At 43.9% G+C, this 23595-nt stretch overlaps 1 protein-coding gene across 3 annotated transcripts in view; it reads left to right on the plus strand.

The window, feature by feature from the left end:
• SLC25A13 (solute carrier family 25 member 13) overlaps positions 1–23595 on the plus strand; it is a 226378-nt gene that overhangs the window by 138986 nt on the left and 63797 nt on the right. For 2 of the 3 annotated variants that reach the window (XM_020869840.2, XM_070471251.1), the window contains exons 10-13: positions 2097–2184; positions 2664–2822; positions 17991–18043; positions 19378–19458. In XM_020869840.2, coding sequence (XP_020725499.2) covers positions 2097–2184; positions 2664–2822; positions 17991–18043; positions 19378–19458 — 381 coding nt within the window. The remainder of the gene's footprint in view (positions 1–2096; positions 2185–2663; positions 2823–17990; positions 18044–19377; positions 19459–23595) is intronic. The other variant, XM_070471249.1, reaches the window with a different exon arrangement.

Below are 23595 nucleotides of genomic sequence, written 5' to 3' on the forward strand. Positions count from 1 at the left end.
TCCTCTCTGCCCTCTGCGGCTTCAGCAAGTTTCTGATGGTGGGTGCTTATTGATCCTGTCCCTGAAAGGGTTGGATGGGATTGATGAGGTTTACAGCAGGAAATGATTGGCTGCTGCTTGGAGGCTCAGAGCAATTCACTGGGGCCTTGCCTGGAACATTCTTTACTTATGTGAACCCTGGTGGGCCTGACAATGCTGGCAGACTCAAGCAACAGAGGTTACCCGCCTGCCAGGCTAGGGGGCTAGCTCTTCTCAAGAGAGAAGAGTGTGGGAGGAGGAATCTTTCTAGTATTCCTTTTGTGAGGATGCCACGTTTCTAGCTTCAGAGAAGTTAAATGAAAGTCTGGGATTTTGTCTTTAGATGAATTAGTGATAGTGGTAGGTACCTCCCCGTCAACCCATTATTTTCAAGGTATTTTCACTCATCGTTTTGATGCCAGAAACTTTTTTCATATTGCCAGTTTATATATTGTGTACATAAAACAGTGCCTTTCTTACGGATGCATCTGTCAAAATGAAGTTGCTATGCATAATAGATATAGATGGAAATCATCCATCTATATGGGGATACCCTTGGAAGCACCCCATGGAATTTGCAGAGAAATGTTTTGCTTTCTTAAAAATACATATTTCTGCATAAAGCTATTTTCAGTTCACTTTGAAGGAGATTCCAAATTATCTCATTGTATTAGAGTTATGCTACACTGACAGCAACTAAAATTCAGTGAGTTGATAGTTGGGGTGGGTAATTATTTTCATTGTTCACCAATCTTAATTATCATGGCTTATGAAAAACAAATTTTATTGAATGTATTTATTCACTCAACAGGTATTTATTAAGCACTAACTATATGCCACCCTCATGTGACAGCTCTGTGTGACATAAAATTACTGTTTTATTTATGTAGACAGAGGAGTGAAATACTCTGAAATGTTCTGGCATCAAAAACACCATAGTAGGTCAAAAGAACAACAATGGTAATAACAGAATGACTAGCCTGAAGTATAAATTTAGAAAAGATGGACAAAAAAGAGAAAATATCAAATCACCTGTAATATAACCACTTAGTTGTAGCCGCTATAAACAGTTGAGCATCTCTGGGTGATGTGATAGCCAAAACACTAGTGTTATTTTTATATGCATATACATACCAAAGTAATTTTAGTAAGAAACACAGCATATTCACACACAGTCTGTAACACTGGTTTTAAAACATAATTATGAAACATTTCAGAACAGTTTAAAAGGTAAAGAGAAACATAATAATACCTGTCTACACACCATATTGTTTTTAGCCTATTTTTTCTTTATAATACTGTATGCACACTTTTTCTGAACATCAAATATTTTTCACAATATTGTTTTTTAATGGCATGCAATTTTGTTTTAGAGCTAGAGCATTATTTTTAACCAGTCCTCCGTTATTGGACCTTTGGGTATTCTCGGAGGCTTTGCTCTTAAAATGGTACTGCTTTTTTTTTTTTTTAACAGTACTGCTTTTTATTATTATTGTAGCTTGATCCTTGTTTATATAGATGATTATTTTCTAGCCTAACTTTTTAGAAGTAGAACTGCAGGGTCATTTTAAGCATTTGTACATTTCAAGCGTTGAGTGTGTGTTGCCAAATTTCCCTGCAGTTTATACTTGATTCAATGGCAGATTTGAGAAGCCCGGTCTTTTGTCATCTTCTGCTAGGTTGGGCATGGCCATTAAAAACAGACAGAACTCCCCAAACCTACCAGTTTGACAATTTGTTGAAGAATGATGTTTCATTAATGTTTTTAAATTATATCTCTTTGCTCACTAATGAGAACTGAACATTTGAAGATGAGTTCATATTCATAACATTTGGGGGGACACAGTAATGTCTTTCATTATATTTAAACTTGACTTTAAAAACTGATGGCAGTAATTACTTTTTATTAATAAGAATTTACAAAAATCTAACCATACCTTCTTCCTCTTTGACATTTTAGCTGTATCATGAGTTTAAGAAGGCAGTTGTAATTTAAAAATAAAATAACATGCTCATTTTTGTTTTGATTTCCTTTCCGTCTCCTGTCTTTCCACTCTGCAACTCCCGTGTATGCAAAGAAGAAGGCATCAGTGGATTCATCTCGACCAGTTCTCCTGCAAATTGCAGAGTCAGCCTACAGGTTTGGTCTCGGTTCCATTGCTGGAGGTGAGTCATGGATGAGTGCAAATTGTTCATTGTTATTATTCCTCTTTTTCCTCTGATTTTTTCCACTTTGAAATATCGAAGAACAAAACCTTCTCTGGTCTTTTCCCAAGCTAGTTACCAAATCTCTATCTATGTGATGGGATAACAGCAAAGGGAAACTTTTCTTTGTACCTGCATTTGATCAGTAACTTAGAAGTAACTTTTTTCTCACATCTATCTGCAGATGGGCTTCTAGATATTGGTTAATAATGAGGTAGGCTGTAGTGATCTGCTTTTTAAAATTTGAACTCAGTGATATCCTTTTATCAGGAGACCCTTGAGTGAAAGCCACTGTTGTTTATTAAGGGTGTAGAAAGTTCATTTTAAAATTTGCATGTGCACAATTTCTTTATTTCATCAATCGTATCTTTGACTTTAACTACCTCCCCCTTTCCTGTGACCTTGATTTCTTCTGAATTATTGGTATTATTTGATTGTAGCTGTCGGAGCCACTGCGGTGTACCCTATCGATCTGGTAAAAACTCGAATGCAGAACCAACGATCGACCGGTTCTTTCGTAGGAGAACTTATGTATAAAAACAGCTTTGACTGTTTCAAGAAAGTACTGCGCTATGAAGGCTTCTTTGGACTGTATAGAGGTCAGTGCCATGTGCTAAATTCATGAAAGGCAAAATAGTAGTCGGAGGTTTGGTTTTTCCATCTGAATGCCTGAAATATATTAGACTGTGTTAAAATGGAAATACAGCAGATTCTCAATTATCCATGCTGATGGGTGTAGGCTGGAGGCTCTAGGGCATGGCGAATCAAAACAGCCTGTAATCTGAAAACCATTTATATTGCTCGGCAGTATGTTTTGTTTCTTAAAAATAATTATTTTTATAAACATGTCCAGTAAGTTTTTAAAAGACTCGTATTGTTTGTGTTCTTGAAATAACTCTACCCACCAGTTAACAGGGAAAAGCAGCTGGGGGGTAGGGCAGAGCTTACTTGGGATAATGATTCTCCTTGAATATTCCACAAAATCGTCCATCAAGCTTCTAACCAGGGGTTCGGTGCAGCCCTCCTTCCTTCACTGTCTTTTTTTTTTTAATTTTGAAATTAAAATTTTTTCATTATAGAGTGTAGGCTCTCTAGTTGTAGCATTCAGGCTTAGTTGCCCTGAAGCATGTAGGATCTTAGTTCCCTGACCAGGGATTGAACCCTCATCCCCTCCCTGGAAGGTGGGTTTTTAACCACTGGACTCTCAGTGTGTGTGTGCTCAATCACTTCGGTCATGTGTCCTGCTCTTTTTGACCCCATGGACTGTAGCCTACCAGGCTCCTATGTCCATGGGGTTCTCCAAACAAGAATATTGGAATGGGTTGTCATGTCCTTCTCCACGGGAACTTCCCAACTCAGGGATCAAACCTGCGTCTTTTTTGTCTCCTGCTTCAGCAGGCAGGTTCTTTACCCCTAGTGCCACCTGGGAAGCACCACCTTGCCACCTCAAATATTTATTTATTCACTTGGCTGCACCTGGTCTTAATTGTGGCATGTGGGGTCTAGTTCCCTGACCAGGGATCCAACGGGGACCCCCTGCGCTGGGACCACTGGACCACCATTCACTGTCTTTTTCTGAGTTAAAGCTGCCCCTTTCCCTTCCTCAGAGTCTGTACCCAGTGGAGTTGATTCACATACCACTCTAGCCGGGTACTCCTCCTCTATCCAGCTGTTCCTTTCATCATCTAAGGCTCATTTAAGCAACAAGAAAAGTAACAAGAAGTATGTCATCACAAAGGGTCATCTCAAAGGATCCCACAAACACTGACTGCTTGGCCACTGGCCTAAAAGCCATGACTTAGCGTCCCAGCCCCTCCCTCTGTGACTGCTTCGCGTAAAGAGAAAAGAGGTGAAGGTATTTGCCTCCGCTAAAATCCGGTATTGTGAGACAGTTCCAGCTGAGCCACGTTGCCCTTTGGCAGATGCCCGTGGCGGGAGGGGGTCCCTCCCTTACCCAACCAGTGCTTGCTCTTGAAGAAGAAAATGGCATTTAATGCTTTTAGAGACAGACCCAGAAACTGGCAGATATGTAAGGCTATGCCACTAGGCTCTCCTGCCATCTGCTGACTTCAGTCTTCTTCTTAAGCACCCAAGTTTAAAAAAAAAAAAAAAAAACAAAGAACCCTCTTAAAATCTCTCACCTTAGAAATGAGGGGCTTTCAAACTCCAGAGAAGCTCCGATTTGCAGGTTCTTTGGTGCAGGTAGATAACCTCCATCAAAGGCCTTTTGATCTTTCTCTGCCCTCTTTCCCTCACCCCCTGCCTCTTCTCACAATTGGGAAGGTCTTTGACCCCAGGTGATTGATGATGACCCCTGCAGGGTCACCGCCTTCCATCTGAAATACTTCTCCTTCATAGTGACAACAAGCCTTGCAAATGAAAAGTCCCCCCAAGTAGTACAAGGTTAATGTCACAGTTCCTGCTTTGCAGTGATTCAAGCAAAGGTGACCCCCTTACCTGTTCGTGTGGGTTGTTTTCTGCAGGGACAGTTTTGAACCTCAGGCTGGACAACGCTAGTTTGTGGGCTTCCCTTGATATTGGGTTAAACGTCAAGGGTGCCTTAGAATTGTGAGAAAATAATTTCTGTACTGTTATTGCCCTTCATGTCTTGAACTGGTTCGTTTGAATTTTGAGTCCCTTCTCTTTCCTCTTTGACCACACCTGGTAGCTCTTGATTCTTAGTAGCACCTGGAATTCCTTCCTTGACCTGTCCTTTTGACCCCATGGACAAAACAGCTTGAAGTGTACCTGAATTCTGAGCTGCTCTGGGCCATCCCATAAACCTCATGCTGTTTCAGTTATATCAGAGAGACCGGAGGAACTGGTTTTAACTCCTCAGGGAAGGGGGGGTGTGTCCGCCTACTAGACAGACATGGAGACTCCCTTTGAACACCAAAGAGGCGACTCCTCATGGTTCTCCCGGTTTGGAAAGCGCCATATATCTGACCTGTGTGGGGTGCCTGGTCCCCAGGGGTTCTCTTGTCAGAAGTGATGAGTAGAGTGTGAATATGAGATGAGGAGTGCTGGGAGTCACCAGACGTTCATTTCTCCCTGACTTCTTATCTCTTCTGGCTGATAATTTTAGAACAAAAGATGTACTGTAAAACTTTTTTAGTTTCTGTTTTGTGATTTGGATCTTGAGAGCAAAGAGGTGATTGGCAGCGTACTTTTTTGAAAAAGTGTTTATAATCTTCATAAATGAATTATTCCTATTCTTGATTGGCTGGGGACTAATTCCGTTTTGTGCCTTGCACATGATCATTGATTAATAATTATATGTAACTGCATATTTGTAAATGCTTATCATTGGATAAGAGAGGGATCAGAGGAAAATGGGAAGCTGTCATTACCAGCAAAAAAATGATAATAGAAACCCCCAACTATTCCTGAGAATCAATATTCTAACTTTTGTATACAAAATCAAGCTATAAAACACCCACATGTGATCCCTTGACTATAAATTTCTTATTCAATGTAACTTTATTGTTTCAAATTTTAATATTCCAGGGGAAAACAGTTAAATTTTAATTTTGAGAATTTGGAAATGCTGCTGTGCACACCCTACCTAGCAATATTTGAAAAGATGGCAGAGTACATCTCTAATTTATAAACGTGTTTCAAAATATTGAGCCTATTTTTTCCTATTATGGAATTTTGCTTAACATGTAATTTTTCTGCATCAGAACATATATAATTGCTAATATTTCCTGAGGAGTATAATTTGGGGATATTGCATAATTAAGTTCTCTCCCCTATTTTAAAATTATCTTTGTGTATATTTGGAGGAAAAGTATATAGCATCTCTGTCTTTTTCCTTCTTACAGTGAGAACACAGCATTCTAAAGGGAGCTGTTTTGTATTTAGAAGTAGTTCTCAGGGAACTCCACGAGTGATTGTTAGTTTTAAAGAACACTTTCAGCACGAGTTGTTTTCCTCTGTCCTTTCTCTGGCAGTTGCCAGCGCCGCTCACGGTCCTGGAAGTTATCTGATCATAATCGGGGAGGCTACAGATAACACAGCTCTGGGGACTGTCCCTGTTGTCTTCCTTTGATGCTGAGTCCAAGGGCTTCTAGTTTTGTGAGTTGATGAGGTCCTCTCCCCATATTTCTGTGCAGCTCCCAGCTTCTTTGTCCATCAGAGCCTCTTAACTTTGGGGGTAAGTTTGGTGGTTAGAAAAGATTCCCTTAGAAATCCTATGAGACTGACCCTGCAACTATTCTCTGTAATACAGACTACTTTACTTTTCTTTACAGGAAAATTAATTGATTTTTCTAGGTCTGTATTTTTTGAAACTCAGGCCCCCTAGGCGAAGTGTATTTGTATCACAGGAAATAACACCCAAGATAATCCAAATCTCCCTGAAGTCACTTGTAAAAGTCTTCCTCCATTTCCTCCCCAGTCTCCAGATTGATTTAATGCACCGAGGTGTTTAAAATCCTTAATGAATTACCTGACAGCTCATTTGATTTGAATGAACTGCATGACCAGATGAATCAATTGTTGGCCGGCTGTAGACTTGGCTTATTAAAGAGAAACGATTGATTGGGTAATCATCCATAATTAAATGCTCTTAACGTTCCAGGGATAACTAATTTCTGCCTTAAAATTTTTGCTACACTCTCCTCCCTCAGATGCTTCAAGTAATGAGATGAGTACCCTTGGAAATTGAAAAATGTTTTGGGGAGGGAAGACCATGGGGAAAAGGATGGATTCAGGTAAAATACTTCTAAGGTTTTAGTTTTTACTTCTGCTTTTGTGGGGAGAAAGAGGAAAATCTGCCAGAAAGGGAAATTAGATAATTTTATGATTTAAACTTAATTTGGAGTGCTATTTAGTCTTTGAGGCAATTAGCAAGGGGGAAAAAAAAGATGTTTTTTAATCAGTCCATGGACCAGGCTTGCAGAGTTTTAAATGTATCTATTTCAGGTTGTCTGTGTGCTGCAAAAGCAGTCATCTTCCATCCTGGAATGTTCTCAAGGTGACATCTAGAGGATGTTATGGTGATATCTCAGGAAGTTTTTGATATGTTTGCATTCTAGAAGGAGGTGTTGTTGGACAGCTAGTTTAAGCTAGATCTCCTGGGGTGTGGCTCGTGGTTCTATAGAGGGAGGCTCCAAACTATGTGGATCCACAGTGAGATCCCTTCTATAATCCTTGTGGATAAAAATAAGTCCAAAAATCCTATCGCCAAAATAAAGCAATTGGAGGTCCTACAAGAAGGCAGGCATCTTGGCACAAACCACAGCAAATCTGTGCCCTGCCCTGAGTCATAGTGTCCGTCCGTGTCCACCAACGTTTCTCATGAATGCAAAATGGTTTGTTGTGCTCCTCATTTTCTTGGCCAATTTCTGCACATTTTCGTTTAGGGTGATAAGTTGTGACTAGATCAAAAAGCAGATATTTGGTTGTAGGAAATCAAACAAAAATGAACAGAAAACCTGGACGGTTCCTGAGCTGGGTAATCAAATCTCCAGAAATCTACTGTGAGCACAGAGCTTTAAAAGGGGAGACTGAGGTGATGGCGACTCGCAACTGGGGTGGACGGGAGCATCATCAGAGGCTGAAGAGGGCCTGATGGAGAACAGCGAGGAGCTTAGAAAACTGGAAAAGAGGAAACTAGGCAGAGCCTGGAGAAGAGAAGATTAATTAGCAGACAGATCAGTTCCAGGCCTCAAGGATGATCGTTTATAACTAGCTGCTGCCGTTGCTAGGGCTTCCCTGGTGGCTCAGATGGTGAAGAATCTGCCTGCAATGCGGGAAACCCAGGTTCCATCCTTGGGTTGGACAGAGCTCCTGGAGAAGGGAATGGCAACTCACTCCAGTACTCTTGCCTGAAGAATTCCATGGACAGAGGAGCCTGGTGGCTACAGTCCATGGGGTCGATAAGAGTCGGACACGACTGAGCAACTCGCATTTTCACTTTTCATTGCCATTGCTGAGGCTGAAACAAGGGCAATAGACAAAATCTCAGCACCCAGAAAGTTTAGATAGAAGAAAAGTTAACCAGGACCCCGAAAGTTGCCATATACCAGAGTGAAAAACTCGAGGAGGAGAGGTACGGTTCTTCTTCCCAATGATCTTCTAGCAAGTTCCCAAGGAGGACTCACAGGAACCAGGGTTTTTCTAGACCTATGCTTCAACACTCAGTCTCCCGAAGCCATCCCGAGCCATAGCTAAAATAGCAGATGATTCTTGACATTGTCAACAAAAGCATCTAACCCAGATAAGCAAGCATTTAAATCTTAATATCTGCCATGCCCCCTGCTCCACCATACACTTACCTTGGGGTGACACCCTGAGAGCCGGTGGAAAACTGGATTACAAGAACGGCCATGAAAGGGGATAGTGTAGTTGGTGGGGGTGGGGGGGTGCCTCATGCCTGAGGGCTGTATGAATCAAAAACAGACAGACACAGGGGAAGGGAGGAGGGAAGAAAGCTTGAACAAGTGAAGAGAGAAGGCCATGGAAATAGGAGCAGGAATAAAAGCCGTGTGGCAGGGTGCACAGGGCGCTGATAGCTCCAGAATAAAGGTTAATCTGATGCTGAAAGCAAGGCAGGCTCTCTGGGAGGATGGGAGCAAGTAGAGGGACCTCCGTGGAGAGGTCAGGAGGCCAAGAATTTAACCTCGGAGGGGTCGCCTCGGGGTTGAAACTAGATAACAGAAGGGCACTGGCTGTGGCTCCGGCCACAGCACTAGGAGTATTTTGTGCATTAGCATCGTCTACCAGCCCTGCAGCCTGTCTCTGCCCTGCCTGCCTTCCTCCCCACCTTAGGTGCGCTAAGCTACCTCTCTCCAGGTTGGGCCGGTCACTTTGGAACTTGTTTTTTGTCCAAGCTGATACAGAAGTGATGTGATGAGATTTCTTCCTTATCATGGCCCTGCATCATCTCTGCTCCTCCGTGTCTTGTCCACAGTGGTCTGTTGGGATGGTTATAGTGGTTCTTGGACTGCCAGTCCAGCCCCCGACCCACTGCTTTCTCTGAGCCTCGTTCCCCAGCCGGGCCCCGACTCCTACTTGTTCACCAGCTCGTGACCTGCAGTCCGCCTCTGCCAGCCAGTGCCTTCTCCCATTTGAGAGGCAGACGTGGGTCTCCCCTCCCTCCCTGCTGCATAGCCACCCTTCTTGTGTGGGGGAAAGGGCCCAGCCATGCAGTCTGCCAGGCCAGTGTGAGCTGGAGCTCAGAGAAACATTGCAGAACATTCTGGGCTGGAAGAAATGCTTTTGTAGACCAGAGAAGGAAGTTGGAGCAGTATGTCCACTAGGGTGAACAGGGGAACAGCTGCGCATTGGAGGGCAGAGAGCCTTGTTTAGGGAGGCAGAGTGGGGCCACATTCAGCTCAGCCGCTGCACAGGCACCACGCTGTGAGGGACTGGGGAGAAGCTGCTTGGCCTTTTAGAGCCAGTTTCCCTGAAGGAGGGGGAGGATGGTGACAATGATGAGCATGAAGAACAACAACAGAAAAACCCCACATCTATAGTGCTTACTACGTGCTTGATACACTTGCGAGGGTTTTGTGTGTAGTTTCATCTTCAGGACTGCCCTGTGTGCGTGGCACTGTGCTTATGCCCATTCTACAGATGTGGAAACTGAGGTTCAGGGAGGTGGGGGTACCTTAATCACAACTGCACAGCTCCTAAAGAACAAGAGTCAGAATTCAAAAGCTCCTAAAGAACAAGAGTCAGAATTCAAACCCAACGGCCTGGCTCTGGACTCCATGCTGTTGATCACCTGGCTCTCTGCACCTCGGGAGAAATTACGTGGTAAAAAGTTGCTTATCATTGGAGGTTGAGAGCTGTTTAAGTTCTTAGCTAAGATGTTCTGTTTTGGCTAAAAACGTAGCTGAAGATGTGGCGTTCTGTCTGTCCTGCTTCCTCACCTTTGCTTAAAGTAAGTGGGGCTGCTGGACGCTGTCAGTGCTCCTAAGCTTGGGGCATAGCCGTGGGGAAGAGCATTATACTCCTGTCATACTCCCCTCATTCCCGTGCTCCTATGCTTTCCTCAGTCTTCGGGATGAATTGCCTCTTAGAAGCAAGAGGAGAATCAAGACTGTGCCATGAACAGATAGGTAGGGAGAAACATGACCTTTTCGGAATACACAGTCTAGGCTGTGAACAGTGTCTGGCTGTTTATATACAGTGACTCTTGTCATTATCATAGTAAATCGGTGAGCCATTAGCATCCTTGGTTTACTAATGAGGAACTTAAGAGTTCAAAGGATAGCGTCCCCAAGATCACTCAGCATGAAAGCAGGGCAGACCTAGGATTCCTTGGTCCTGGTTTGTCAACCTCCCAAGGCCCCAGTGCTCCAAGTCATTGGGAACAAATAGCATTAATCATGCCACTGTTATTAATGAGTTTCTCTCATCATCCCTTCTCGCCTTGAGATTCTGGAATTACATATCTCTAAAAAGTTTTTCAGTAAAAGCTACAACTCAGTAGCCCTCTGGTCAGCATACTGTTCTCAGAAACCTCCTTTTGGGGGTTCTGTGTAAAGCCTGCAGTTGAGGTTCGTGGTGCGGGCCTAGCTCCCACATCTTTTGCTCAGTTCTTTCTCATCGAGTTGCATGAAGGACGGGGATCTGAGGGGATAGTGTGATTTATATCTCAACCCCGTGAAATCTGAGGACAGAATACTATATTAATATTGTACCCTGTAAATCTTTTCTCGCATTAGCAGCCTTCTGGTGAAGTTTGCCAAGGAAGCATTGCCACATGTGCTGATGGAGCTGAACTAAAATGAGAAGATTAGAAAACTAACCACACTAATAAATTTCATTTGAGGCAGTTGGAAAACAGACTGCTGTTTTGACAAGTCAGAAACAACACACACATGCATTCTCTGTTTCTAATGGTTTAAATGAATTTCCAGAATCCAACAGAAACATCTTGTATTAGAAGGCTAATTTTTCTGCTGAGTTATCCAGATGTCAAACATACATGTGCTTTAAACTTCAGTGTGATTGTGTTGAGCTGCCTTCACCAGACTGGCTGTTTTAGGCATTACTGAGGCACATCACCCTTCCTCTTTCTGAGGTCAGGGAATCAGGAGGTTATTGAAATCCCCAGCTCTCTGGCTTCCCTTGTCCTGCAGGTCAGGTCCCCTCCCAGGGGGCGTTTGGCCACGACTGATGGCGTCAAGGCCCACATCTCTGCTGGCTCTCAGATTGCCGTCCATGGCCACCCTTGATTCCCAAAGTCACCACCACAAGAATGATACTGATCCAGTGCCTCCCTGAGTGCCAGCATCTGGCCTTGGTCTTAGGAATGGATTTGTACTTTGGTTTTATTCTTACTGGATTAAGTTACTCGTTTTACACAGTGAAACTCAGAGCCTGATATTAAATTACCTTAACCTCCCAATTATTCTTCCTGCCTTGGGTCTCTGCCCTTACCATCTGTCCTTCACCTGCCTCCAAAACTTTTCTTCTTTTCGAAGTTTCCTCTTTAAGAGCCCCCCAGACTTTCCCCCAGGCGCCTTAGTAAGGCCTGGGGAGAAGCAGCACAGTGTTCCTGCTCAGGAACACCCCCTAGAGCCGGACTGCCTGGGTTGAACCCCACGGCCCCACATACCAGCCGAGTGACCCTGGGCCAGCTTCTGGAAGTCTGCCTCAGTTTCCTCATCTGCTGATGGGATGAAAATGACAAGCACTGAGTTTTGCTACTGACTTGTGGTGTGGGTTTCATATTGGGGCTTTCCTTGTGGCTCAGATGGTAAGGAATCTGCCTGGAGGTAAGGATGGTAAGGAGACCTGGGTTCAGTGCCTGAGTGAGGAAGATCCCCTGAGAAAGGGCCTGCAACCCACTCCAGTATTCCTGCCTGGAGAATTCCATGAACAGAGGAGTCTAGTGGGTTACAGTCCATGGGGTCGCAAAGAGTTGGACACGACTGAGCGACTAACACTTTCCATGGTGTGGGTTTCATATTGGGGGGCTTTCCTGGTGGTTCAGACAGTAAGGCATCTGCCTGCGATGCAGTAGACCCGAGTTGAATCCCTGGGTCAGAAAGATCCCCTGGAGAAGGGGATGGCAGCCCACTCCAGTATTCCTGCCTGGAGAATTCCATGGACAGAGGAGCTTGGCGTGCTCTAGTCCACGGGGTCACAAAGAATCAGACACGACTGAGCGACTGACAGTTTCACTTTCTGTGGTGTGGGTTTCACATGTTGATTCCCATAAAGCACATAGAATAGTGTGTGGCATGTAATAAGTGCCCCCAATACTGGCTCTTGTCATCATCTCTGCTGTTGTTGATTCGTAGAATTACTACTACTGTTGTGTGTTTATGAGGTCTGTGATCTCGCCCCAACCCTGCCTGTGCCATGAACTTGAGATTTGGGCACCTTTCACACTGTTCTCTCTGCCTAGGCCGCCTTGCTCTCCATCCTACTCATGTCCCTCTCCTCCAGTGAACCTCTGCTTATCCTTAAAGAACCAAGCCCAGTGTGTCCTCCCCTCTGATGCCCTGCTCCGTCCTGCAGGCAGAATAGCTGGTTCTCTCCACTGTGTTCCCAGAGCGCGTTGGTGCCCCAGGGCTGTGATACCCAACACTCCGTTTTTAGGTGCTGTGTCTCCTCCTTTGGCATACACAGACACCTAGGTCTCCCTCTTTTTCTAAACTGACACTGGCTCCAGGGGACGCCACAGATCTTACTATTTCAGCCTAGTTTCTTCCAGTACCAGGCACAGAGAACATTTGGTAAATGTTTGCTGAACAAATAAATATTTGCCGCCCTATATTTAGTCTTAAATGCAGGGTTTTCTCTATTGTTTTGTTTTGGTCTCTGCTGTTCACAGTGCATTACTAAATTTATAGTGAGAAAGACAAATCTCCATCGCTTAAAAGGCTGGCTGAAGTGATTGTATCTAACGCTATAGTCATTTGGCTCTGTGAGCTGTTTTTTATTAGTCATTTAAAAAGACTGTCACTGGGTAGTGATAGAGACAAGAGATCATCATGTAAATCACAGTGCTATCAACCCATCTATGGTTTTGGTCTGCAATTTAATGATGAGAAAAATACATCCAGCAAGTAAATATTTAACTAAACATTTCCGTACTTGACCTGAATGTAGAGAGTAGAATGGAAATTGTGAATGTTAAGATGAAGTTTAAATAGCTTATCCCTGAATTTTACTGGTAGAAATGAATGTTGTGTTTCCATAAAGTAATAATAGCACTTTTTTCCCTCATAGATATTATCTCATGTTGTAAGTAGAGGATTAATAAGTGAGTATAGTTCAGGAGGAGGAAATGCTTACTTTGAATAAGAGTGCTTGCTTTGCCCAGATGGTTCCAAATTCACATTTTCTGTGCTGTTTCGGTTCATTTAGGTTAAAAAGAGCATGGCGGTACTCAGGCTAGCAAGAGCATAGGGGAACTTTCCGTACGAGTTCACAGGAGAGAGAAGGAAAACCGCGAGCTCATAGGGATCCCAGCGCAGGAGTTTCACTGGAATCTGGCCCCAGCGGGACCAGAGGGGGGTTAAGGCTGACTCTCCCATCTGGGCGCCTTTCACAGCCTGTGTGTTCTCTCTGGTGTCCTGTTCTATTTCTGGCTCGTTTTCTCCTTTCTGCTAGTCCCCTTCCTTTCCTATCACAGTCTCTGCTTCCTTCTGGCGTTCACACACGTGACTTCGACTGGCCGCTTTTCCCACGCCACATGGCACCTTCTCAGCTTGTGCCTCTGTGTTAACCGGCTCCTCACCTCTGAGAAACTAAAAAGCCTCTTGATGCGGGTGAAAGAGGAGAGGGAAAAGGCTGACTTAAAACTTAGCATTCAGGGGGGACCAGGATGGGGAATACATGTAAATCCATGGCTAATTCATTTCAATGTACGACAAAAACTACTGTAATGGTGTAAAGTAATTAGCCTCCAACTAATAAAAATAAATGGAAAAAAAAAAACTTAGCATTCAAAAAATGAGGATCATGGCATCTGGTCCCATCACTTCATGGCAAATAGAACGGGGAAAAGTGGAAACAGTGACAGATTTTATTTTCTTGGGCTCCAAAATCACTGTGGATGGTGACTGCAGCCATGAAATTAAAGACGCATGCTCCTTGGAAGAAAAGCTATGACAAACCTCGACAGAGTATTAAAAAGCAGAGACACTGCTTTGCTGACAAAGGTCCATATAGTCAGAGCAGTGCTTTCTCCAGTACTCATGTATGGATGTGAGAGTTGGACCATAAAGAAAGCTGAGCGCCGAAGAATTGATGCTATTAAATTGTCGTGCTGGAGAAGATGCTTTTAAGAGTTCCTTGAACTGCAGGGAGATAAAACCAGTCAATCCTATAGAAAATCAACCCTGAATATTCATTATAAGGACTGATGCTGAAACTCCAACACTTTAGCCACCTGATGCGAAGAACCAACTCATTGGAAAAGACCTTGATGCTGGGAAAGATTGAGGGCAAGAGAAGAAGGGGACAGCAGAGGATGAGATGGTTGGATGGCATCCTCAACTCAGATGGACATGAGTTTGAGCACATTCCAGGAAATAGTGAAAGACAGGGAAGGCTGGCACGTTGCAGTCCATGGGGTCATAGAGTCAGACACAACTTAGCAACTCAGCAACACTGCCACCTCTGATGACTCTGTCATGCTCCTGGCAGAAGGATCCTGGACTCCGTAGCTCCACTTGTGCCAGTCCAGGTTGCTGAACTCATCAGTTATTCGCCTTTAGGTGCCTTGCCCTTGCCCAATCAGCTGTAGCCCTTTAGGCTCAAACATGGCTGCCTAGAGAAGATGCTGCAAACCCGAATAATGATAGGATCCAGGCGGGTTAGTTATGTAAGTGAACAAATGAGGCTGGATATGGAAGGGCAGATACACGTTTGCATATTAGGCATGCTGCTGCTGCTAGGTCTGACTCTCTGCGACCCCATAGAAGGCAGCCCATCAGGTTCCACCATCCCTGGGATTCTCCAGGCAAGAACACTGGAGTCGGATGCCATTTCCTTCTCCACATATTAGGCATAGGACAGAGTTAGTCAATTCAGCTGCTCAGTCATGTCTGCTCTTTGTGACCCCATGGACTACAGCACAGCAGGCTTCCCTGTCCATCACTGACTCCTGGAGCTTGCTCAGACTCATGTCCATTGAGTCTGTGATGCCATCCAGCAGAGTTGGGTGTTGTATAAAGGCATAGACTCTTGAGGGAGAGGGCTTAGACTTGAATCCCAATCTCACTATCATCTGCATGACTTAGAACAAATGACTCAATCTCTGTATGCCTCAGTTTCCTCTCTGCAGGGAGTAAGGATTAAATGAGTTAGTAGAGTGCTTAAAATGGCCCCTGACAGAGTAAACAGTATGTTAGCTGTGTTTTTAGAGAACATTTTGATTGGCATCAGCATCCTTGTCATTTATTTTTAACAATGAAATGAACTTTCTTCAGTTTTTCCTAAAACATGAAGCTGTCTTGGTTTCATTAGTTCTTTACTTTCTCCCCTTTTTGCAGAGCCTCTAGCACAGAGAGATGTCTCCTCTAGTGTGAGGATATCAACAGAGCATGAAAAATGATGAGCAATGCTTGCCCTTATTGCCATGCTGACATTAGGGCGTGGTAGGGAACTTGCTGAATTGATGCTTAGGTCCTGTCTAAAGGGTGGAGGCTCCCCCAATGGGAGATAGATTGCTATAATGTCAGAAGGAAGCCCAGAGTTGTCAGATCATTAGTCAGTTAGTCCCTCAGTCCAGTCATCCACCCAGACATCTACCTATCTTTAAAATAAGCTCAAATTAGGTTTCAAACCTGTGCTACTCAGCAAAACACATCTGCAGACTGGTTGCACACAGCCCTGGCACTAGAGAGTTTGGCTGTAGACTGTTCCTTTAAGAAGATGGTGTGGCCAGAGGCTGGAAGCAGAGCTTTTTATATAGTGAATAAGGAAAGTGAACTTACTGGTGAAGGATGACATCATGAAGCCCCTCCCAAGGACAGCAGCATGACCCAGGAACAATATATTCTGACCCTTGGGTTTCCAAGGAGAAGTATCTGTCTTTGATTTTATTTTCTTAGAACAGATGAAAAGATAATTTTAGCTCAGATATGTAGGTCCAGTTCAGTTCAGTAGCTTAGTCGTGTCCGACTCTTTGCGACCCCATGAACTGCAGCACACCAGGCCTCCCTGTCCATCACCAACTCCCAGAGTTTATCCAAACTCATGTCCATTGAGTTGGTGATGCCATCCAACCATCTCATCCTCTGTCGTCCCCTTCTCCTCCTGCCCTCAATCTTTCCCAGCATCAGGGTCTTTTCAAGCGATTCAGCTTTTTGCATCAGGTGGCCAAAGTATTGGAGTTTCAGCTTTAGCATCAGTCCTTCCAGTGAACACCCAGGACTGATCTCCTTTAGGATGGACCGGTTGGATCTCCTTGCAGTCCAAGGGACTCTCAAGAGTCTTCTCCAACACCACAGTTCAAAAGCATCAATTCTTCGGCTGCTCAGCTTTCTTCACAGTCCAACTCTCATTCATATCCATACATGACCACTGGAAACCATACTGTCATAACTGCCTTTCCTAGAAGTGGCCCTTTCCTGTCAAAGACTGCACCTCCTCCTCGTGTGCCAATTCTTATCATTGCTTAGTCACTCAGTCGTGTCTAACTCTGAGACCCCATGGACTGAAGCACTCCAGTCTCCTCTGTCCATGAGATTTCCCGGGCAGGAGTACTGGAGCGAGTTGCCAGGCCCTTGTCCAGGGGATGTCCCTGCCCCAGGGATTGAACCTGCATCTCCTATGTTGGCTGGCGGCTTCTTCACCAGCGAACCACCTGGGAAGCCCTGTGCTCTGACTGATTCCCACTCCCGCTGATGTGTTCAGACCTGAGCTCTTCCCCCTCCACCCCCATCCTGCTACTCTCTGCAGCCATCTTCACTTCTATTGGGTAGATTTTTTAGTACTGAAAACACCAAGCACTAGCCGTCAGACTGTTGTCTCTCACAGTTCTCCTCTCCACACGCACACACTCACACCCACACACATCAATGCACATCAATATGCCCTGTTTCCACAGGAGCCAGAGCAGTCATTTGACAGTATGCGTTAGCTCATCACTCTCCTCCAGATGGAAAACCTTCTCTCCTGACTTACAGTTTTTCAGACTCGGGTCCTGGTTTGGGTGCGGCTCCTGCATCTGGCCCCAGCTGTGTCTCCCTGCGCCCGCCTCTTCCAAGGTGGCACTGATGTGCTCCTTCATGTCTGCGCACAACGGACTTGTTCCCACCCTGCTGTCTGTGCTCCGTCTGTTCCCCTCCCCGAAATGCCTGCTTCCCTCACCGTCACTTTTGCAGGAAGGCCTCTCCCCTCCTTCCATCTGAGGCTGGTCAGAGCAGGAACCTTGTCTGTCTGGTGCTCATCACCAAGTCCTAGCTGCTGAGCGTATAAATGGCTGAACTATGGGCAGTGAGGGAGATGAGAAAAGCATTTTTAAAAAATATATTCACTAAAGTCCACTTATTTAAGAGGTGGGAGGGAAAAGAGCAAATTTGTGAATAATGAGATTTCCTGATTCACTAACACTGTTGACTTACCCAACGTGCAAACGATCTAAAATGTGAGAGGGAGTTTGCTCAGACCTGGTTCTCACACATTAGTACCTAAACATTCCATCTCGAGTATTCTCATCAAAGGTAAGAACGGAAAGTTGCAGCCCAGATTGCCCCGGTTTTTACATGGTGATCCCCTCTTTAGAGCTGTTGATGTGTTTAGTCAATGTTAATTTATTTAAAATGCTTCTACTTTTTGTTGTTTTTCAGGTCTGTTGCCACAGTTATTGGGAGTCGCCCCAGAGAAGGCCATAAAACTTACAGTAAGTCTTTTGATTTGATGCTTCTGATGAAGGTAGTTTGCACATATTCAGGAATCTAGCAGAGATTCTTACGTGAAATAGCAGGCCTGTTTCCTCGGAGGCGCTAACTGATTTGAACGTAGGGCAGTTCCCACACAGAGCTTTTTATTATTCCCCGAGGTAACACTGAACATCCGAAAATGTGATAATGTATTTGAGCAAGACTTTGGTGGTTGTCACCATTATCAGCATCGTAGCAGGGGCAGCGGCAGCAGCTGCGTCTCCTTCAGTGCTGACGGTGCCGGCTGATTCCGCCTTTTACCTGTGGCTGCTTTCATCCCCAGCGCGCTGAGTAGTTTTCAGATATGCAGAGTGAGGCCCACGGGGGTGAAGTGTTTGCCTGCCTCTGCACAGTTCATCTGTGGGAAAGCTAGAATCCAAAAGCAGCTTTTCTTTGACTCCAAAACGTATCACTCAAGTACACAAGTACTCAAGTAGAGAATTTGTTCGAGGTGTATTGCATAATATTTGCCAGAGCAACAGGTTGAGGAGTCTGAGTTCTGGTTGAAGTTGGTGCTCCATCAGATTGGTTCTCCAGTGCCTGACTCTTAACTGACAGGTGGTAAGTAGTTAGTACGGATTTCTGGAACGGGTCAGTGACCACATTTTCATCACTAAGGTCATAAAGCCCCAGAGAGTTAAACCTTCCCTCTGGATTGGGCTGTGTAGTGTTGGTGCTGAAATTGTCCTTTTATCATCTTCTGATGTGAGACTGTGGAACAGTTAATCTTCTGATTGATCCTTAAAATTGCTTGTAGTATACACCATTTTGAGAATATTGTACTTAATTAATTAATGCACTTGATGTTCTTTGAGAACCCTTGAGAAATTTCTTAGATGCTGAATTTCTACCACGCTGAAAGATCTGCTCAGCTAAATGTGTTTCAGTGATGAAGCTGTTTGAGATTAAATCCTGTTAGAAGACTTGAAAGTGATTTTTAATCAAATCTTCTAAAGTTTTTAAGTTATAAAATGTATGTTTTAATTGTGTCTCTGTTGTTAATATGTCTCTCTTTCTAGGCTACGGTAATTGCAGACATATATGAATTAGGCTTGTTAAACCACCTCTCTTAATTTCTTTCTCCCCCAAACATCAGGAATGCACATCTATATATTCTAGCTTTCAGAAACGACCTATATGAGATCAAGAGCAAAGTCTTAAGATTGTTCTTTTATTCAGTTTATGATTACTCCAAAACACTGAAAGAAAAATAACATTTATGTACAGCTGTATATGTGTGTTTGATGACTGTCTCTATATTTTTTGTCAGCTTCTCTAAATATTTTTCTTCAAGGTGAATGATTTTGTGAGGGATAAATTTATGCGCAAAGATGGCTCAGTCCCACTGGCAGCAGAAATTCTCGCCGGAGGCTGTGTAAGTACCTTTTGCGGATCTCAACACTGAAAAGACCTGTTTCGTATACACAGCCCTACCGTGCTACCCAAGTGTGGACTCAGGCTTCTGTTCCCCACAGATCCTGCTCACGGGCCCTGTCCACTAGGGCACCCTGGCGCTTCCTAGACAGGCGGCCGTTCCTGAGGTGGAAGGGGTAAACGTCTCTGTCTTACTGCCTGTTGAGTCGTGCCTGTTTGATCCGCCATTGCTTGCAGCTGGTTCTGCGATAGAAGTCGTCTGTGGCAGAAGTGTTTGGCCTTTGAGCACATCTTTGCTGACCTTTCCTGGAGTTTCATTTTTCGCGCAGTCTTTCCTCACGCCACCCTCTCTGGGTCAGGCACTGGAGTTTGTAGTTTGCAGCCAGCAGCCACAGCCCTCTGCCTTGCTTTACTTCACACACGCCAGCAGGTCTTCAAGGCTCCCCGTGCTTCCGGGGGAAGGAGGTGGGGGGTGATGGGCAGAGCGCACCCTGCATTGTCAGAAACGCTTGGAATGACTGTTTCTTTATGTGGACGAACGACCTGCGTCTTGTTCCCGAGCTCGGCAAAACATCGAGTCTTGTTTTAGTTCACGTACGGGTTTGTTCATGTGAATGTAAATACCTTAAGTAAGTTAAACTCTTCTACAAAGACGGGTGCTATTTAAAGATAAGGTTGGTTAAGTAAACGGTCTTTGATCACTGGGGCAATAAATATGGGTATATTTTCCATCTAAACCTGTGTTTCTTGTACAAAAGATGAGATCACTTTTTTTTTTTTTAATTCGCTTGTTCTGTGCAGGAATTGGTGATCATAGAGTGATCTTTTCTTGAGAAGTCATTGAGTTTAGAAGTTGGGAAAACACCCGAGAATATTAAACCTTTGTCTAGAGAGGGCTTATTGTCCTAGCATTGAATGGGGTTCCCTGAGTGTAGCAGGAGCCACAGAGTCCTAGCCTCTGGTGATTCTTAAGAGGTGGACGGAATTTGGCTCTGGCCTGACTCTTTCTGTTTGATCACTGACCTGTCAGAGACGGCCAGGTAAGATCCCCTTGTCCTGTAACTTTAGGAGCATTGAGGATGGAAAAAGGCAGCCTTTAATGTCCTAAGTGAAAAGGACACACAATAATAATCAAAAAGAATATGAGGAGTTGCAGAAATGGCTTTTGCCAGTAAGTATTCCTTTAAAACAATGATAGCTTCCAGTTGAATAACTAGATTTTCTAATTTTCAATAGGCATGACCATGGGCTATATTTAGTCTGTCTTCAAGGCTGTTACCAGGGGCCCAAGAGAACGGGCCATTTCAGTAGGTCAGGTAGGTTTGTTATTTTTTTTTAAGTCAGGTTTTAAGCTTGCTGAAAAGACATGATTATATATCTCTGTAAGAATTTAAAGTGGAAAACTAACTATGTGATACTACTCAAGATTTTTGGCAATAATCTTGAGCTTTATTTTCTTTTTATGAAAGCATTTTGCCCACACACAGGCCTGGGTGCCAAGGAGATTGGTCGTGGCATGTATCGTCTGCCGTAGGTGGTCTTGTTTTTTCGTTTGTGGTCGCCCATTTCAAATACAAAGCACCGATTGGCATCAGACGTGGTGCCTAGTTATTGTAAAGTGGTGCAGCCCCTTTTCAAACCTGATCTAAACACAGGCTTAAAGTTGGAGCCACTGGGGCTTTATAGCTACTTAAAATATCTGCGAAATGAGGCTTGCCATCCTTCGTCTCAAAGGTTGGGGAGACAGTGGTCCTCCGTGTTTCAAGTCTCCTGTTTTGATTCCTCCTACCCCTCCTTACCCCACGCCATTGCTTTAAGAAGTAAGAGTTTATTTTTCAGGTAAGCAGTCCTGTAGGTGGCAAACAACCTAGGTCCTTTAGATCTCTGAGGAGTGGGTGGCTGGTTCCATTCCACGTGTGTTTTGGAAGTAGTACCCACACCTTTCTCTGCAGGCTCTGGTGACTGTGTCCCCATGCTCAGAGCCTGTCACATGCCCCCTTAGAGGGTCCTTGTGAGAGTGCTTCTGCCTTGCTGGCCAGCCTGGACAACAAGGAGTTTAAAAGATGGTGTCGCATGGGCGGTTCCCCTTAGTTCACCCACGCATCGCCCAGCCCCAGGAGCTCACCTGGCTTTATTATTACAGAGGATTAGCATACATGGCTGGCTTTTGCATTTATAACCCCAACTTCTGGTTTCTTTGAAGATGGTTTTTTTGTGTGTGTGTTTGGTTTAAAATCTGTTTTGAAAAAAAAAAAAAAAAAAAAACAATAAAATCTGTTTTGTACAAAAACACGCGTAAGATGCAAGGGGGTCCTTGTCTCCTAACCTTAACTGTCTCCTAGCTAAACTAAGACTTGTTTTATAAGATATGTATTAGGAAGACAACAAAAATGATAGTAAATTTGAAGGAAAAGGTTGGAGGAGAAAGAATAAAATTGATCTCATTTGCTAATTTTTAAGATAATTAAATCTGTGACTGAGAGATTAAAAAAAGAAACCCAAACTCTTCTGTTTCATTGATGTACATAAAATGATGAATCTAGCCTTAAATTCACTTACCACACTAGTTGTGCTATGTGCTATGCTCAGGCGTGTCCTACTCCTTGTGACTGTTTGGATTGTAACCCACCAGGCTCCTCTGTCCATAGGATTTCCCAGGCAAGAATACTGGAGTGTGTTGCCATTTCCTACTCCAGGAGATCTTCCTGACCTAGGGATCAAACTCCAGTCTCCTGCACTAGAGGTGGATTCTTTAATGCTGTGTCCCCTCACCCCCGCACTAGTTTAGAGCACTGTTAAAAGTTTGACTTCAGTTTTCTGAGTGTTTTTGTATATTGACACTTACCGGCAGTAATATAATCAGTACACTAGATGCTGAGACTGGGGTTTACAAACTCTTAGTCTGAAAGGGGCCCTTTGGTTTATGCTTGCTGTATTTAAGCTGGTTTTCTGCTTTCTAAGTTAGACTAAGAGTTGTAGGAGTTTTAACAGAGACTGGAGCCTCGAGTGTTCCTGCATAAGGTATATATACTGTCTGTTTCTTCCAGCCTTTCTTTCCTTCCTGGGTTGGGAGCTCAGTCCAGGAGGGAGACCGCTCTGGGGTGGTCAAGGTCAGCAAAGGTGGAGGCTCTCAGGATAGGGGGCAGAGGACAGAGGACCTGTCGCCACTACCCATCTCCAGTTAGGTTCCCAGTGACTTTACACCTGACATGTCATCTCTGAGTATGTTGTTGTGATTGCAGTGTTACTGCTACTTTAAGAAAAAATAACGTATATGGTGCCATGTGGTCTGTAGGTTATAGTCCTCAATTCAAGCAAGTCTTCTGTGCCTATTCTAGTGAAATAGAGACTTGAAATCCTGAAGGCACTGGGGTCTTTGGTTTTTGATCTTCTGTTCTTAAGGTTGTCTGAAAAGGAGACACAAATGTTTCCATCATGGCACCATTAGATTAGCCGTCTAATCTATTTGGCATGAAAATCCACATTGAAATGAAAAGAAATTATATTCACTGGGAAAAAATGTCAAAAAGGGATAAACCTCCATTCTATAAAGCTTGTATTTAGTAAAAATTATCTGCTTACCAATGAAAATTAATAGTATTCTATAGTAATTTTTGGAAGGACAAGCAAATATGCTTCTTGAACAGTAATCCTGTGATAATGGGCTTCCCTGGTGCCTCAGTGGTAAAGAATCTGCCTGCCATTGTAGGAGATGCAGGCAACACCAGTTTAACCCCTGAGTTGGGAAGATCCCCTGAAGGAAGAAATGGCAACGTGCTCCAGTATTCTTGCCTGGAAAATCCCATAGACAGAGGAGTCTGGCAGGCTACAGGCCATGGGGTCACAAAGAGTTAAATGCTACCGAGCACAATGGGTCCACAGTATTTTTCTTTCTTTTTTAAATTTTATTTTCTATTGAAGTGCAGTTGATTAACAGTGTTATGTTAGTTTTAGGTGTATGGCAAAGTAATTCAGTTATATATATATGTGTATGTATCCTTTTTATAATTCTTTTCCAATTTAGGTTATTACAGACTATGGAGCAGAATTCCCTGTTCAGTACAGTAGGTCCTGTTGGTTATCTATTTTTAAAATAGCAGTGTGTTCATGTTGATCTCAAATTCATACTCTATCCCCT

Source organism: Odocoileus virginianus, chromosome 1, assembly GCF_023699985.2.
Source record: "Odocoileus virginianus isolate 20LAN1187 ecotype Illinois chromosome 1, Ovbor_1.2, whole genome shotgun sequence".
Lineage (NCBI taxonomy): Eukaryota > Metazoa > Chordata > Mammalia > Artiodactyla > Cervidae > Odocoileus > Odocoileus virginianus.